We start from the raw sequence: 18,420 nt of genomic DNA, 5'->3' as shown, positions 1-18,420 counted from the left end.
TCAGCTCATGAAATATGGGACCAAAACTTGACATGTTTATATTTTTGTTCAGTATAGATAGGCTGTTTGTAAAAGGTGAATTACCGTATGTGAATGCAAACTAAATGTCGAAAGTAGTAGCCTAGTTATTCATGCATGCAAACTAAAATACTGAATAGGAGTTTTGAGAATACCAACACAAATGCAAATGCGAACAAATGAATGCAAACAGAAGTAGGCCTGATAAACAAAATATCAGATCGATAAAGGCATGACACAATCTATATTTAGGATAGTTACACTAACAGTAAAGAAACGCAGGAAACAAAAGGCGAATGGAGATCCAAATAACCAAAATATGGCCTAAAGCCTACTACAGTGAGATGCAGCCATGCACAGCTGTCTTGCCAAACAAATATGCCTATAGGCCTGCTTCATTGCATTTGAATTATATTTAATTATATTTAATTCACGTTATACCACAATAAACAAGTTATTTTGATCAGTAGTGGAAAAAGCAGCCAATTGTCATACTTCAGTAATGTAAAGATTACTTAATAGAAAATGACTCAAATTAAAGGGAAATTTACCCAGTAAAATGCTACTTCAGTAAATATACGTAAGTAACCAAAGTAAATATAATTGCTCAAATACTCTTAATTATCAAAAGTAAAAGTAAATATTTTCAAATTCCTTATATCAGGCAAACCAGACAGCATGATTATTATTTATTTATTTACGGATAGTCAGGGGCACACTCCAACACTCCGACATAATATACAAATGAAGCATTTGTGTTTAGTGGTTCTGCCAGATCAGAGGCAGTAAGGATGACCAGGGATGTTCTCTTGATAAGTGCGTAAATTGGACCATTTTCCTGTCCTGCAAAGCATTCAAAATGTAACAAGTACTTTTGGCTGTCAGGGAAAATGTATGGAGTAATAAGTACATGTATTTTATTTAGGAATGTAGTGGAGTAAAAGATGTCAAAAATATAAATAGTAAAGTGAAGTACAAAACACCACTGCTTTTGACCAAGAAGTGACAGGTTGGCGCGAGATCTCAGCTGCGCTCTATCAGCACCACGGACAGCGCCCTGCACACTAAAGCAAGGCCGTTGAAAACCTAGGCTGGCTACGGAAGTTATTTTGCCATTCCATACCCTAGATCTTTGCTGAAATGATGTCGCTAGCTATACCACCAAGATTTTGATCAAAACCAACCAGCTAAATTGTTTCTTAGCTTTTCAGAAGAGTTGCAACCTCCTTGGTGCTCTGTGGAACTTCATGAGTAATTTATCATTCCAAGATCCCCCCTCAAATGCCAGTTGGATTAGTTGACCTTTCCTCCGGTGTAGCATGCTTCTTCCGTGCTGACTGAAAACATTTAACAAAGTGGAAAATTTGTTTTCGCCTGTAGCTGTGGACTCATATCAACACCATCATCCCAGAAACCCTAGACCCACTCAAATTTGCATACCGCCACAGATGATGCGGTCTCTATTGTACTCCACATGGCCCTTTCTCACCTGACCAAAGGAACACCTATGAGAATGCTATTCATTGACTACAGCTCAGCGTTCAACACCATAGTGTCCTCCAAGCTCACCAATAAGCTAAGGACCCTGGGACTAAACACCACCCTCTGCAACTGGATCCTGAACTTCCAGACGGGCAGCCCCCAGGTGGTAAGGGTAGCTAACAACACATCCGACACGCTGATCCTCAACACAGGGGCCCCTCACGGTTGCGTTCTCAGCCCCCTCCTGTACTCCCTGTTCATTCATGACTGCACGGCCAGGCACAACTCCAACACCATCATTAAATTTGCCGATGACACCACAGTGGTAGGCCTGATCACCGACAACAACGAGACAGCCTAAAGGGAGGAGGTCAGAGGCCTGGCCGTGTGGTGCCAGGACAACAACCTCTCCCTCAACGTGATCAAGACAAAGGAGATGATTGTGGACTATGTTTTAGTGTGACAGAGTATTGGTTGTTGCATTCATCCATTTGAGTTCCTATGGACTTCAAGTGAAATCCTAAGCAAATATGTTATCATAAAAAAATATAGATATATTTAACACAATACCATACGTATTTCATAAGGCCTTATTTTGAGGGCCTAGTTTTACATGGACCTGAAACTCACAAACATCACTTTGAACCAAAACCATGCCAATCATTATCATTTTCTCCAGCATGCTCTATTGCAGGTTGATTTTTAGAATTGTTTCTTTCAATATCTATGTCTGTGCATTGATTAATTCATCTTATGCTACACAAAGATAAATAACATCAATGTTTCTAAACTAATCCAATCAGTTAGTTAGGTTTTTTTGCACTTGTTACTGAAATGTTTTCTTCCAGTTTAAATATAAAGCAATTTAATGATGACATTCACTTAGGATCTCACTTGGTGAAGTCCATAGTGCCAAAACTGTATGAATGCAACAAGCATGTCTCTGTCACTAACACATACAGTTATGGGTGGTATCTCTACAATTTACTCGCAAGGCACTCTGGGAAATATTTGAATAAGGCTTTTACACTAATCAGTGTTAATTTAGCACTGTTCCGGTGTCTAATAATAGTTTTATTATGTTTTCTTACATTGGAGAATTTGCTGTGTATGACAATATGTCATTGTGCTGCCTAAACAGGTGACAATGTATTATTGATGTGCATTAAATTATACAGCTCATACACTCGAAAAAAGACTGAAAGAAGTCCTGCTGAGGCTGCCGCTGTCCTAATGTGGACACCGTAGTCTGGTTCAGATCTTCTTCATCCTCCACATATCAATGCAAATCAGGTCACCCGGCTCTAGCTATATTTAGCATCAGCTGCTACATTTATCCTACCTGTAGTTAAGCCCATTCTATTCAGCAAATGAATTTTGCATTAGGCTTTAATAACGTAACGCTGAGCTGTCTTGTGTTGGATTATCACAAGCTATGTCGGAGCCTGGTAAGAGTTAGTAAAAAGAGTGAAGTCAGTCAAATGAGTCAGTCACTCTCTCAGTGTTTGCTCATTCAAAATAAAAAAACGAAAGCAACACAACCCAGTCAATGTGGTTTGAACCTCTATCCATTTGGTGCGGTGGAGGAGTTCCAAAGTGGATGCTTATTATATTCTGGGGCTGGCCTCGCCATGGTAACCTGATGGATCAGTCCTTGATGTCGTCGGGTGTGGTAGCAGTCAAGATTGGGAGAATGCAGATAACATTTTACCACGTGGTGAGAGCCCTGAGACCCCTGGTGAGGATTCATACACATGCGGAGACTACTCCTAAATGTGGAGACTACTCCTAAATGTGGAGACTACTCCTAAATGCGGAGACTACTCCTAAATGGGGAGACTACTCCTAAATGTGGAGACTACTCCTAAATGTGGAGACTACTCCTAAATGCGGAGACTAATCCTAAATGCGGAGACTACTCCTAAATGCGGAGACTACTCCTAAATGCGGAGACTACTCCTAAATGCGGAGACTACTTCTAGAGTTTATTAAGTAATGTTTGGTATTACCAACCGTAAAATACTCTGAAATATTTTACTGCGGCATACTGTAAATCATGGTGCATTGAGGGAAAATGTTGTGGGGGCGGGGCAAATAATTGCTGTGTTTAAAATGGTACTGTAATTCCATCCCACAAAATACAGTAGCGTACTGTATCTTTGGAGTGCCAAAAACCCTTTGACCACTACTGTGTGTAGGGTATTGTTGTTTCTGGCTTATTAACATATTTTGCGGCGTGCCTTTTAAGAGGCTATATTTGTTGCACCCGTGAGTGACAATGCTGTACCAATTTATCTCCTATGTGGTTATAGTGGCACATCAATTTGTATAGGGGACAGATCAATCAGTTTAGATAAAGGGGAGGAGACAGGTTAAAGAAGGATTTTTAAGCTTTGAGACAATTGAGACATGGATTGTATATATGTGCCATTCAGAGGGTGACAAAATATTTAAGTCCCCTTCAACGGGGTATGGTGGTCAGTGCCAGTCGCACCGGTTTGTGTCAAGAACTGCAATGCTGCTGGGTCTTTCACGCTCAACAGTTTCCCTTGTGTATCAAGAATGGTCCACCACCCAACAGCAAACAAGACACAATTGTGGGAAGCATTGGAGTCAAAATTGGCCAGCATTTGGAGAAGGTTGTTCATTGACCGACATGTATTTGTTTAAAATCTATCACTTGATGGTTTCATTTCAGAGAGACAAATAATCAAGTTTTTTTTTGCAAAACGCATATATCCATCAAACTCTCAGAGAAATAAGTAGTCCTGCCAGGTTTTACACAGTCAAATTGAACAAATAAATACTTTTGAAAAAATAAAAAAAAATGTACAAATGATACATTTTATTTTTATAATTCAATACAGTAATATGATATTTGTATGTAAAGCATTTACATTTGACATTTTAGTCATTTAGCAGATGCTCTTATCCAGAGTGTCTTACCGTTAGTGCATTCATCTTAATCAAATAGCCATGCATTCTAATGTGGTTATTTAATTTAGATAGGAGTTTCTCTCTGAAGAGTTTCTCTCCTCAGATACCTGATGACGACAACAGGACCCATTTACATTTTTTTGTCCTGAGGTCCTCAACATCATCCTCACTGATTGCATTTGAATTAAAAGACCGTTTTAATCATCTCTACCACCACCGCGTCCAGGAGTGGAAACATGGCGTTATCAATTGGACGTCCTGCCCGCCTTACTCTCACTCAGTACTATCTAACCAACCACCAACACACACACACACACACGCACACACGCACGCACTTCATTAAATTGAAGGCATTAATTAATATTGAGAGCTGACAAGCCCTCACAGACAACGTAATGAATGAAGTAGTTGGTGGAGTGTTGAGGTGGTAAAGTTGAATGGACTGACAGTAATTGCCGAGGGGTGAGGAGCACAATGAAGAGGCCCTCGCATGGTTGGTTGCGGGTCCTGAAGCACTGAAGCAACATTTCAAAGGGATATGGGTCAGTATTTACAAAACGTGATCACACCGCGTATGATTACATATACAGGGGGGGACCTGATCCTAGATCAGCACTCCTACTCTTGAGACGCTTCAAGAAGTTGGTTCAGTCTGTCGGGTTTGCAACATTGTGGGAGGTTGAGATGTGGGAGGTGGAGTACGGAGGGGCTAAGGGAAGCCTCGGGTGCCATTTCACAGGCACTTAACAGTTGAGTGACAGTCATATTCCTCAGGCTTTTAAATATATGGACAGCTGGAGACATTTGGTGTGAGAGAGAAAAACTGTGTGTGGGTGCGTGCGTGTGTGTCTGTGAGTGTGTTTGTCCCTGAAAGCAGAGCTACATAATAGTTTTGTGATCATGTCCCTTTGTGAAATTGCACTCCCATGACTATTAAATAGCTATTCTGCTGACACAAAGAAGAATTCATTACCCCAAGCAGATGTAATTTGGAGGCCAACGTAGCCCTCACATCCCCGGGAAAGTGTGCATTGTGTGACTAATGAAATTGGCCTAGAGAACATTAAGGGAATGTTTTTAATGATGTGTATCAGAAATAAACCCAAGAAAGTAATGTCTGTCTAATAACTTGTCTCTAATAGGTGGTTTCAACCCCAATTTCATGATGACGATCTTGTCTCATCACGGCAACTCCCCAACGGTTTCGGGAGAGATGAAAGTCGGGTCATGCGTCCTCCGAAACATGACCCGCCAAACTGCGCTTTTTAACACCCGCTCGCTTACCCCGGAAGCCAGCTGCACCAATGTGTACAGCAGGAGGAAACACCATTATACTGAGGACCGAAGTCAGCGTACTGGCGCCCGGACCGCCACAAGGAGTCGCTAGAGCGCGATGAGCCATGTAAAGCTCCACCGGCCCAACCCTCCCCTAACCCGGACAATTCTGGGCCGATGGTTCACCACCCTATGGGACTCCTGGTCACGGGCCGTTAATGACAGTCTGGGATCAAACATGCACGGGGATGCAGTGCCATAGACCACTCTGGAGGCCGAGGGAAAGCTTTTTAATATATTTCATTCACTTGGTCACAATTACAGTGGCCATCATGTAATGCTTTGTCATCTCCCTGCCTCGCTCGCTCTCTCCTCTCAGTAGAGTGATTAATAGACTGTTCGCATCTGTAAGCAGTCATGAAAGTACTGTCTGTCCAAGGCTTGTCCTCCAACTCAGTCCATTAGGCGGTACACCGCCACGAACCGCTTGCCTTCGCCATTGCTGGTGATAAATAGAGTGAGAGAAAGAAAGAGAAAAGAAAGAGCAAGTGGTGAAAGGACAGAGTTGTGTGACTCAGTGTGATGGGCCATCACTGAGGAATATACTGGATTCATCTGTTGACGTCACACTGCCTCTGTGTGCTAGAGCCTATTCATGATAACCCATAGGGGCGATTGATGTCGTTGTCGTGATGTGGCACACTGCCTATGAATAGGTCCTCTTGAAAAGTATTCTCAGAATGGATTGTCCAAAATATTTCACTGGAAATAAAGGTTGTGTTCATAAGTTTCGATTGTTCCAAACCAATGACACAGAGGATTCAGCTGTTGACGTCACACTGCCTTTGTGTGCTACCCCTGACTACCCCAGAGCTATTGAGGTTGTGTCGTGATATGGCACAGGCAGACACTGTCTACGAATATAGGTCCTCTTGAAAAGTATTCCCACATTGGATTGTGGGAAATGAATGTTCTGCTCAAAATTGTGCTTTGCTCCAATCCCAAACCACCCTTTAATTACAATAGAAACCCATAATCAATGACTCGCTGTACGTAGTTGCATCCCAAATGGCACTCTCTTCCCTTCATAGTGCGCTAGTTTTTGACCAGGGCCCATAGGGCCACCCGGGGATTCGACAAGTTAAGCGTTGTCAAATAACCTCCTCTTTTCCTTTGTGAGCGGGACATATTTTACAGCAGCAATGTTCTCATCTCCTCACGTGGACACAAGACTACTTTAGCATCCCAGCATAAATCTGCCAGCCAGAGGACAGGCGCTGTGTCTGGTTAGCTTACGCTCGCCAACAGCTGCACCTGGGGTCCTGAACACAGAGAGAAAGTCATTCTATCTATCTAGACGGTGTCATAGTGTTTCGATCATTCTGATGATGTCTACCATGAAATTGTTCCACGTCACGTAAGCAGAAACCCTGAGCAGACCACAGTTACACACCAGCGGTGGCTAGTGGCACTTTAAATCGGAGGAAAGGCTCATCGTAATGGCTGGAACGGAATTTTGCAACCCCCACCTCTCAGTCTCAGACATATAAATGGTGGATGTTCACCGGGGTAGATGAGAGTTGATAACAGTGGTAATCTCTGCACTTTGATATCATTGTGTTTACTTGATAGCTACCTACACAAATAGCTATCTAGAACCAAGTGTTAACTTATGGCTGCAGGGGTAGTATTGAGTAGCTTGGATGAAAGGTGCCCAGAGTAAACGGCCTGCTCCTCAGACCCAGTTGCTAATATATGCATATTATTAGTAGTATTGGATAGAAAACACTATGACGTTTCTAAAACTGTTTGAATGATGTCTGTGAGTATAACAGAACTCATATGGCAGGCAAAAACCTGAGAAGAAATCCAAACAGTAAGTGGGAAATCTGAGGTTGGTCGATTTTCAACCCAGACCCTATTGAATACACAGTGGGATATTGGTTATGTTGCACTTCCTAAGGCTTCCACTAGATGTCAACCGTCTTTAGAAACTTGAATGAGGCTTCTACTGTGATGAGGGGCCGGATGAGAGCTCTTTGAGTCAGTGGTCTGGCAGAGAGCCAGGTCCTGGTCAAGCGCATTTCACATGATAGCGACCTGCGTTCCATGGCTTTTCTACAGACAATGGAATTCTCCGGTTGGAACGTTATTGAAGATTTATGATAAAAACATCCTAAAGATTGATTCTATACTTAGTTTGAAATGTTTCTACGCCTGTAATATAACTTTTTGAAGTTTTCGTCCGACGTTCGGCTGGACCTGCACGATCGTTTTGATTTATGTACTAAACGCCCTAACAAAAATAACTACTTGGACATAAATAATGGACATTATCGAACAAATCAAACATTTATTGTGGAACTAGGATTCCTGGGAGTGCATTCTGATGATCATTCTGATGATCATCAAAGGTAAGGGAATATTTATAATGTTATCTCTGATTTCTGTTGACTCCAACATGGCGGATCATTTTTTTTCTTTTCTGAGCGCCGTTCTCAGATTATTGCATGGTTTGCTTTTTCTGTAAAGTTTTTTAAAAATCTGACACAGCGGTTGCATTAAGAAGAGGTATACAGTGGGGCAAAAAAGTATTTAGTCAGCCACCAATTGTGCAAGTTCTCCCACTTAAAAATATGAGAGAGGCCTGTAATTTGTATCATAGGTACACTTCAACTATGACAGACAAAATGAGAAAAAAAATCCAGAAAATCACATTGTAGGATTTTAAATTAATTTATTTGCAAATTATGGTGGAAAATAAGTATTTGGTCACCTACAAACAAGCAAGATTTCTCACTCTCACAGACCTGTAACTTCTTCTTTAAGAGGCTCCTCTGTCCTCCACTCGTTACCTGTATTAATGGCACCTGTTTGAAAATGTTATCCGTATAAAAGACACCTGTCCACAACCTCAAACAGTCACACTCCAAACTCCACTATGGCCAAGACCAAAGAACTGTCAAAGGACACCAGAAACAAAATTGTAGACCTGCACCAGGCTATGAAGACTGAATCTGCAATAGGTAAGCAGCTTAGTTTGAAGAAATCAACTGTGGGAGCAATTATTAGGATATTGGAAGACATACAAGACCACTGATAATCTCCCTCGATCTGGAGCTCCATGCAAGATTTCACCCCGTGGGGTCAAAATCATCACAAGAACGGTGAGCAAATATCCCAGAACCACACGGGGGGACCTAGTGAATGACCTGCAGAGAGCTGGGACCAAAGTAACAAAGCCTACCATCAGTAACACACTACGCCGCCAGGGACTCAAATCCTGCAGTGCCAGACGTGTCCCCCTACTTAAGCCAGTACATGTCCAGGCCCGTCTGAAGTTTGCTAGAGAGCATTTGGATGATCCAGAAGAAGATTGGGAGAATGTCATATGGTTAGATGAAAACAAAATATAACTTTTTGGTAAAAACTCAACTCGTCGTGTTTGGAGGACAAAGATTGCTGAGTTGCATCCAAAGAACACCATACCTACTGTGAAGCATGGGGGTGGAAAATCATGCTTTGGGGCTGTTTTTCTGCAAAGGGACCAGGATGACTGATCCGTGTAAAGGAAAGAATGAATGGGGCCATGTATCGTAAGATTTTGAGTGAAAACCTCCTTCCATCATCAAGGGCATTGAAGATGACATGTGGCTGGGTCTTTCAGCATGACAATGATCCCAAACACACCGCCCGGGCAACGAAGGAGTGGCTTCGTAAGAAGCATTTCAAGCTCCTGGAGTGGCCTAGCCAGTCTCCAGATCTCAAACCCATAGAAAATCTTTGGAGGGAGTTGAAAGTCCGTGTTGCCCAGCAACAGCCTGCTCTAGAGGAGATCTACATGGAGGAATGGGCCAAAATACCAGCAACAGTGTGTGAAAACCTTGTGAAGACTTACAGAAAATGTTTGACCAATGTCATTGCCAACAAAGGATATATAACAAAGTATTGAGATAAACTTTTGTTATTGACCAAATACTTATTTTCCACCATAATTTGCAAATAGATTCATTAAAAATCCTACAATGTGATTTTCTGGAGAAAAAAAATCTCATTTTGTCTGTCATTGTTGAAATGTACCTATGATGAAAATTACAGGGCTCTCTCATCTTTTTAAGTGGGAGAACTTGCACAATTGGTGGCTGACTAAATACTTTTTTGCCCCACTGTATCTATATTTCCATGTCTAACAATTGTATTTTCATCGGCATTTAAAATGAGTATTTCTGTAAAATGATGTGGCTCTCTGCAATATCACCGGATGTTTTTGGAACTAGTGAACGTAACACGCCAATGTATACTGAGATTTTTTTATATAAATATGAACTTTATCAAACAAAACATACATGTATTGTGTAAAATGAAATCCTATGAGTGTCACCTGATGAAGATCATCAAAGGTCCAAAGGTCGCCCTGCACTTTCACTGGCTAAGAAGTTTTAATAAGATAAAAATTCATTAAAAAGATTTAAAAGCACAGTCTGATCCCTGTGTCTTCAGTGTGAAATATGGCCACCAGGACCTGTAACCCAGAAGCTCCAGCCATCTGTTAATTTATCCGTCTGGAACAAGAACACCCAGCCTCGCTCAGTCTGCATTAATGTTCATTAATAATTATATAGGGGAAGAACATTGCCCATGGACCGGGGATGTTAGACCCAGACAGGACAGAGGAAGGAATCTGGCTAATTGGTGATAGATAGCGGTACCATTGGGCATTACAGTGTGTTCCTGATAATCTGGAGTAGCCAGTGTAATGAAAAAGGTTGTCAGGGTGGTGCACAAAATCTAATTTGGTGGCACTGATGCACCCAAAATTGTTAAAGTCAATTAAGGTCACTCTTAGAAAAATATGTGCTATCTAGAACATAACAGGGTTCTTTGGCTGTCCCCATAGGGGAACCCTTTGAAGAACCCCTTTTGGTTCCAGGTAGAACCCTTTTGGTTCCAGGAAAACTCTTTTAGTGTCCATGTAAAACTCTTTCCACAGAGGGTTCTACATGGAACCCAAAAGGGTTTTCCTGTGGGGACAGCCGAAGAACCCTTTTGGTACCCTTTTTTCTATGAGTGTAATATTTGGCTGGCAGCTGGCGCTTATGAAACACACTGGCGTAGAGGTCAGTCTTAAAACTAAAGGCACAGGGCAGTGGTGTATCATGGTGCTGTGTGCCTCTGTAGCCTACTCCTAAAAGGGACTTGATGTAGCCTACTCCCAAAAGGGACTTGATGTAGCCTACTCCTAAAAGGGACTTGGTGTAGCCTACTCCTAAAAGGGACTTGATGTAGCCTACTCCTAAAAGGGACTTGATGTAGCCTACTCCTAAAAGGGACTTGATGTAGCCTACTCCCAAAAGGGACATGATGTAGCCTACTCCTAAAAGGGACATGATGTAGCCTACTCCCAAAAGGGACTTGATGTAGCCTACTCCCAAAAGGGACATGATGTAGCCTACTCCCAAAAGGGACATGATGTAGCCTACTCCCAAAAGGGACATGATGTAGCCTACTCCCAAAAGGGACATGATGTAGCCTACTCCCAAAAGGGACATGATGTAGCCTACTCCCAAAAGGGACATGATGTAGCCTACTCCCAAAAGGGACATGATGTAGCCTACTCCCAAAAGGGACATGATGTAGCCTATGCCATCAGTTGTTGTTGTTAATGTTCTATTTCTATTTCTATTTTCTGTGTGTGTATTAAATAATTGATTTACTGCCTGACTGGCTGGCTTTTTGATTTGCCCCTTTCTCTGTAGTAAGGAGACTTTGATGAATGTGATCAGACACCAAGACTTTATTGGGGAGATCAATTCTTTAATGGTGCATTAGACCTTTTGGACTAAATGTCAGGGAACTTGTTTAATACTTTAGTCAATTAAAACCTGTGCTTTGCTAAGGAGATGTTTCACTCACAAATGAATATTTTTCAGATACATTCAGTCTTAAAAAGTAGACTATTGTGCAGATCCAGCTAATCCCAAATGAATGGAAAAATGTGCACTGTCTAATTTCCTGTTTTTACTTTATTAAGTGCTTATCTTTTCCATTCATTCGGGGTGGAGGCATATAGTTCAATCTAAACAACCAATATCGTGGGATGTGGTTTCATCATGCATTAGACTGCTAGAGGTCTAAAAACGCCTGGCAACCTTTGATTTGAAGTGTAATGTCCTTTGAGAATGATTGTGATGTGATGTAAATTGTGTTCTAAGTTTGCATTTCTTTCTGTTTCAGGTTGCCTGTTCGAGAATGAGCTCTGTACACCTTACGAGTTCTGCGCTAATGGTAAGCCAGCCAGCTTCAAAGTGTTCTATTCTGAGAAGTGACAATCAACCAACCACCCACCACCCTCATTATACAGCAGCCCTTCCGTGATGGTATCAACTCACACACACTATTCTAAAGCACCCATTGCTTTTCATCACTACCGGGGGAAACTAAGCTTGCATCCCAAATAGCACCCTATTCCCTTTATAGTGCACTACTTTTGACAAGGGCCCATAGGGCCTGAGCAAATGTATTAAAAATAAAAGCTGACATATCACATTTGCATAAGTATTCAGACCCTTTACTCAGTACTATGTTGAAGCACCTTTGGCAGTGATTACAGCCTCAAATCTTCTTGGGTATGACACTACAAGCTTGGCACACCTGTATTTTGGGAGTTTCTCCCATTCCTCTCTGCAGATCCTTTCAAGCTCTGTCAGGTTGAATGGGGAGGGTTGCTGCACAGCTATTTTACGGTCACCAGAGATGTTCGATTGGGTTGAAGTCTGAGCTCTGGTTGGGAAACTCAAGGACATTCAGAGACTTGTCCTGAAGCTACTCCTGCGTTGTCTTGGCTGTGTGCTTAGGGTCATTGTCCTGTTGGAAGATTAACCTTTGCCCCAGTCTGAGGTCCTGTGTGCTCTGGAGCAGGTTTTTATCAAGGAACTCTCTGCACTTTGCTCCTGACTAGTCTCCCAGTCCCTGCCGCTGAAAGACATTCACACAGCATGATGCTGCCACCACCATGCTTCACCATAGGGATGGTGACAGGTTTCCTCCAGACGTGACGCTTGGCATTCAGGCCAAAGAGTTCAATCTTGGTTTCATCAGACCATAGAATTTTGTTTCTCATGGTCTGAGAGTCTTTAGGTGCCTTTTGGCAAACTCCAAGCGAGCTGTCGTGCATTTTACTGAGGAGTGGCTTCTGGAAGGTTCTCCCATCTCCACAGAGGAACTCTAGAGCTCTTTCAGAGTGACCATCAGGTTCTTGGTCACCTCCCTGACCAAGGCCCTTCTCCCCCGGTTGCTCAGTTTGGCCAGGCGGCCAGCTCTAGGAAGAGTCTTGGTTGTTCCAAACTTCTTCCATTTAAGAATGATGGAGGCCACTGTGTTCTTGGAGATCTTCAATGCTGCAGAATTGTTTTGGTACCCTTCCCCAGATCTGTGCCTCGACACAATCCTGTCTCGGCGCTCTATGGACAATACATTCAAACACATGGCTTGGTTTTTGCTCTGTGGGACCTTATATAGACAGCTCTGTGCCTTTCCAAATCATGTCAAATCAATTGAAATGACCTTACCTGGTGGACTCCAATCAAGTTGTAGAAACATCTCAAGGATGATGAATGGAAACAGGATGCACCTGAGCTCAATTTTGAGTCTCATAGCAAAGGGTCTGAATACTTCTATAAATAAGGTATTTCTGTTTTTACATTTTCATAAATTTGCAAAAATGTTTAAAAACCTGTTTTTGCTTTGTCATTATGGGGTATTGTGTGTAGATTGCTGAGGATTCTTTTTTTTAAATCAATTTTAGAATAAGGCTGTAACGTAACAAAATGTGGAAAAAGTCAAGGGGTCTGAATATTTTCCGAAGGCACTGTACATTCAGCTCAAACATAGCTGATGAGTCAGGTGTGAGAGAAGCACAAAGTTCTTAGGACAAAACGTAAATAAAATGGAAAGAAATTACAAATATTTCTAGGGTTTTTTGATCACACAGCAACCTCAACAGAACCTATGTCTCTCAATCAAGTTCTCATGGTTATACATACAGTAGAGTATAGAATGAATTGCCTCTCTATGCTCCTACATTTACTTTGAATCTAGCTATGAATGTTCATGACATAGAGTGAGGGGGGAAACGTTGAGGCTTTATTCATTTGGCCTTTGGGAAGAATCGTGTACAATTGCATACACAACACAAACGTGTGGATGAACAGAAGGCAGCGTCATTAAGGTTCATGTTAAGGTTAAGCCTAATGTATTCCCCATAGGAAATGGTCCTGATAGTCGTTGAGGGGCGGGTATGTGTCAAGCATCTCAGAGTAGGAGTACTGATCCAGGATCAACTTCCCCTTGTCCAGCTTCATCGTGATCTAAAATGGCAAACCTGATCTTAAATCAGCACTTCTACTCCGAGACCCTTTATACATGTTCTATGTCATATACTTCTAACAGATCCCTGGCCTAGACTCCACATCTTGTGTGTGTTTGTGTTTCGGATCTTTCTTTACACCAGTAAACGTAATGACTCAACGTCTGGGCTTTAATGTTATTTAGTTTGAATGAACGCAGCTCGCTTCATTTAGCCCAAATGAGCTCATGATGAAATCAATCTTCAAATGAGGTGAAGCTTGCAAAATAACACTTCCATTGGATGTCCATCAATCTAACTCCCAATCTAAAATCTTAAGAAAATGATTCACGTGGGCACTCTTATCCGTATCTAAGATTGTGCTCTGTTGCTCTGTGTATAGACTCATTCACTCCTAATGAATAACACTGCGAGAAGGGTGTGTGGTTGTATAACTACCTCTGCCACTTGTTCTCTGCTCTCGGTCCCTGAAGAACTAACCTGGATTATTTTAGGCTGGTTTCAGGCTCTGTTTCTCATTCAGCTTAGCTGCTGGCATGGCGGTCAGTGACACAGGAGGGAGATTTCTATAAAGAACTCATTTCACACCCCTCACAAGGATGTGGCCCCTTTTGCATGGCTGAGAATTTTCTTTGAAACTCTTAGTGTCTCCATTAACTAGAGATATCGGAAGATAGGAGGAATCATCGGTGCCTTTTCCTCATTGTGAATGGCAAATGAAAGCTCACAGGAAAAGAGATTCCATAGTTTTTGAGTGCAAGATGTTTTGTATCCAGGTGTCTGTTTCCGGTGAGCACTTAATAACAAAGAAAACGAACATCGCCTTTATGCCAGATACTTGTGTGAGAAGCATAAGGTGCAGTGGTTATGTGCTTGATGCGCGCCCCCAGGTCAACCTGTTTCTAGTAGCCCTTTCTTGCAATCAAATGACCTTGTGGCCTCAAGGGTGGAATGTTATTAATATTTTTCATAACTTCATAATTAACATAATTGTTTTAGAACGTGGACATTTCGGTGTTTCTATTTCAAACCGTTTTGTTATATTTCAGTCTTCTGTGATGTATGTAAAGTGTAATATTAGGATGCAAACTCAAAATGTAATACATTTCAACTCTCAATCTGACAAGGTACAGGTGTCTATAGGTGCTAAAGATCCTAGTTCGATCCCGGGCTCTGTCACGACCGGGAGACCCATGAGGCGGCGCACAATTGGCTCAGCGTCATCTGGGTTAGGGGAGGGTTTGTCCTTGTCCCATCGCGCTCTAGCAACTCTTGTGGCGGGCCGTGCTCATGCACGCTGAGTCCGTATGGGAGTTGCAGCGATGGGACAAGACTGTAACTACCAATTGGGGAGAAAACGGGGTAAAAAGTACAAAATAAATAAATTAATTAAAAATAAATGTTTCGCGATCAACTAGGAATCCTGTGGTGATCGACCAGTCGATTGGTGACCACTGTCCTAAAGCATCAGTGCTTACAGTTAAATTGCTTTACCGGTTGTAGGATTCTGTCTGTCACAATGGGGAAAGGATGGAATGTCTGGATTGAGAATTCTTTACATTTAGCAGATAAGCCAGTTATAGGTCATTGTCAATAAAACATCACAATAAGGTGCAGAGTGTATGATTTGCCTGTTGGGGGGATGGAGACCCCAAGCTCCACTAAAATCATTGACAACTGCGTGGCGTTTTTAAATCATTCTTAAATAAATATGAACTATTTTTTTGTAATGCCATCACGTTTTGAAGAGCATAGTCAGAACTACAGATTTTCGATTATTCCATGCAAAACGATTGTGCACATTTACCTCTAGGTCTCTCATCAGCGTAATACAGCAAGTAACTGCATGCTTTCATGATCAGCAAACATCAATAATTGGTCATGTAAATTCAAAGGGTAGTCTCACGATAGCTCTCAGTATTGGCCCCCATTAATTGGATATTTGAGTGATATAAAATAAAAGTGAACCATACCTGACAAGTATGAGTGGTTTTAGTTAATTTCCCATCCATTGTGGGATCTGCCTGTCAAGCAGCAGAAGGGGGCATTTGCCGATTTATTTTGCAAGCTACCGGTAGAAAGTTTGTACAGTTGGCTAAACATAATGTGGTAAGTAGACCTAATGTATTGCAACCAATGTACTGTACCTACCTAGTGAAGTTAGCAAACACTTTCCCCTTTTCAACTTTGTGAGTGTTTAATCCCAATTGCTGCTGACAGACATGATAGCCTACATTGATTGATGGACCATGTCAAATGGCTAATAACAGATCACGTTCATATGGCTAGTTAACAAGCTTTCCAATGTCAAGCTCTTTCCAAAAGCCTAACCTCTGATGAAGCAAGCTAAATGACACGTTAGCCAGCTAGCTACATGCCAAATGGATCGGCTACCCTCACGTATCTGAAACTACATGATCAATTGATGTTTACTAGAGTAGGAGCTTTGCTATCACAGACTGGAACATGTTCCGGGATTCTTCCGATGACATTGAGGAATACAACACATCAGTCACTGGCTTTATCAAAAAGTGCATTGAGGACGTCGTCCCCACAGTGACTGTACGTACATACCCCAACCAGAAGCCATGGATTACAGGCAACATTCACACTGAGCTAAAGGGTAGAGCTGCCGCTTTCAAGGTGCGGGACTCTAACCCGGAAGCTTTCAAGAAATCCCGCTATGCCCTGCGACGAACCATCAAACAGGCAAAGTGTCAATACAGGGCTAAGATTGAATCATACTACACCGGCTCCGACACTCGTCGGATGTGGCAGGGCTTGCAAACTATTACAGACTACAAAGGGAAGCACAGCCGCGAGCTTCCCAGTGACACGGGCCTACCAGACGAGATAAATCACATCTATGCTCGCTTCGAGGCAAGCAACACTGAGGCATGCATGAGAGCATCAGCTGTTCCGGACGACTGTGTGATCACGCTCTCCGTAGCCGACGTGAGTAAGACCTTTAAACAGGTCAACATATACAAGGCTGCGGGGCCAGACGGATTACCAGGACGTGTGCTCCGGGCATGTGCTGACCAACTGGCAGGTGTCTTCACTGACATTTTCAACATGTCCCTGATTGAGTCTGTAATACCAACATGCTTCAAGCAGACCACCATAGTCCCTGTGCCCAAGAACACAAAGGCAACCTGCCTAAATGACTACAGACCCGTAGCACTCACGACCGTAGCCATAAAGTGCTTTGAAAGGCTGGTAATGGCTTACATCAACACCATTATCCCAGAAACCCTAGACCCACTCCAATTTGCATACCGCCCAAACAGATCCACAGATGATGCAATCTCTATTGCACTCCACACTGCCCTTTCCCACCTGGAAAAAAGGAACACCTATGTGAGAATTCTGTTCATTGACTACAGCTCAGCATTCAACACCATAGTACCCTCAAAGCTCATCACCAAGCTAAGGATCCTGGGACTAAACACCTCCCTCTGCAACTGGATCCTGGACTTCCTGACAGGCTGCCCCCAGGTGGTGAGGGTAGGTAGCAACACATCTGCCATGCTGATCCTCAACACTGGAGCTCCCCAGGGGTGCGTGCTCAGTCCTCTACTGTGTTCCCTGTTCACCCACGACTGTTCACCCACAACTGCATGGCCAGACACAACACCATCATTAAGTTTGCTGACGACACAACAGTGGTAGGCCTGATAACCGACAATGACGAGACAGCCTATAGGGAGGAGGTCAGAGACCTGGCCGGGTGGTGCCAGAATAACAACCTATCCCTCAATGTAACCAAGACTAAGGAGATGATTGTGGACTACAGGAAAGGAGCACCGAGCACGTCCCCATTCTCATCGACGGGGCTGTAGTGGAGCAGGTTGAGAGATTCAAATTCCTTGGTGTCCACATCAACAACAAACTAGATTGATCCAAACACACCAAGACAGTCGTGAAGAGGGCACGACAAAGCCGATTCCCCCTCAGGAAACTAAAAAGATTTGGCGTGGGTCCTGAGATCCTCAAAAGGTTCTACAGCTGCAACATCGAGAGCATCCTGACCGGTTGCGTCACTGCCTGGTACGGCAATTGCTCGGCCTCCGGCCGCAAGGCACTTCAGAGGGTAGTGCGTACGGCCCAGTACATCACTGGGGCAAAGCTGCCTGCCATCCAGGACCTCTACACCAGGCGGTGTCAGAGGAAGGCCCTAAAAATTGTCAAAGACCCCAGCCACCCCAGTCATAGACTGTTCTCTCTACAACCGCATGGCAGGTGGTACCGGAGTGCCAAGTCTAGGACAAAAAGGCTTCTCAACAGTTTTTACCCCCAAGCCATAAGACTCCTGACCAGGTTACCCGGAATATGGTTACCCG

General features: G+C 42.9%; 1 protein-coding gene across 1 annotated transcript in view; it reads left to right on the top strand.

The window, feature by feature from the left end:
* The window catches only part of ptprn2 (protein tyrosine phosphatase receptor type N2), a 255,259-nt gene that overhangs the window by 28,704 nt on the left and 208,135 nt on the right, over positions 1-18,420 (top strand). Inside the window, exon 2 of the mRNA XM_029661555.2 lies at positions 11,947-11,997. Coding sequence (XP_029517415.2) covers positions 11,947-11,997 — 51 coding nt within the window. The remainder of the gene's footprint in view (positions 1-11,946; positions 11,998-18,420) is intronic.

The sequence above is a fragment of the Oncorhynchus nerka genome, linkage group LG6 (assembly GCF_034236695.1).
Source record: "Oncorhynchus nerka isolate Pitt River linkage group LG6, Oner_Uvic_2.0, whole genome shotgun sequence".
In the NCBI taxonomy this organism is placed as follows: domain Eukaryota; kingdom Metazoa; phylum Chordata; class Actinopteri; order Salmoniformes; family Salmonidae; genus Oncorhynchus; species Oncorhynchus nerka.
This window is presented reverse-complemented; position numbering and strand designations above follow the sequence as displayed.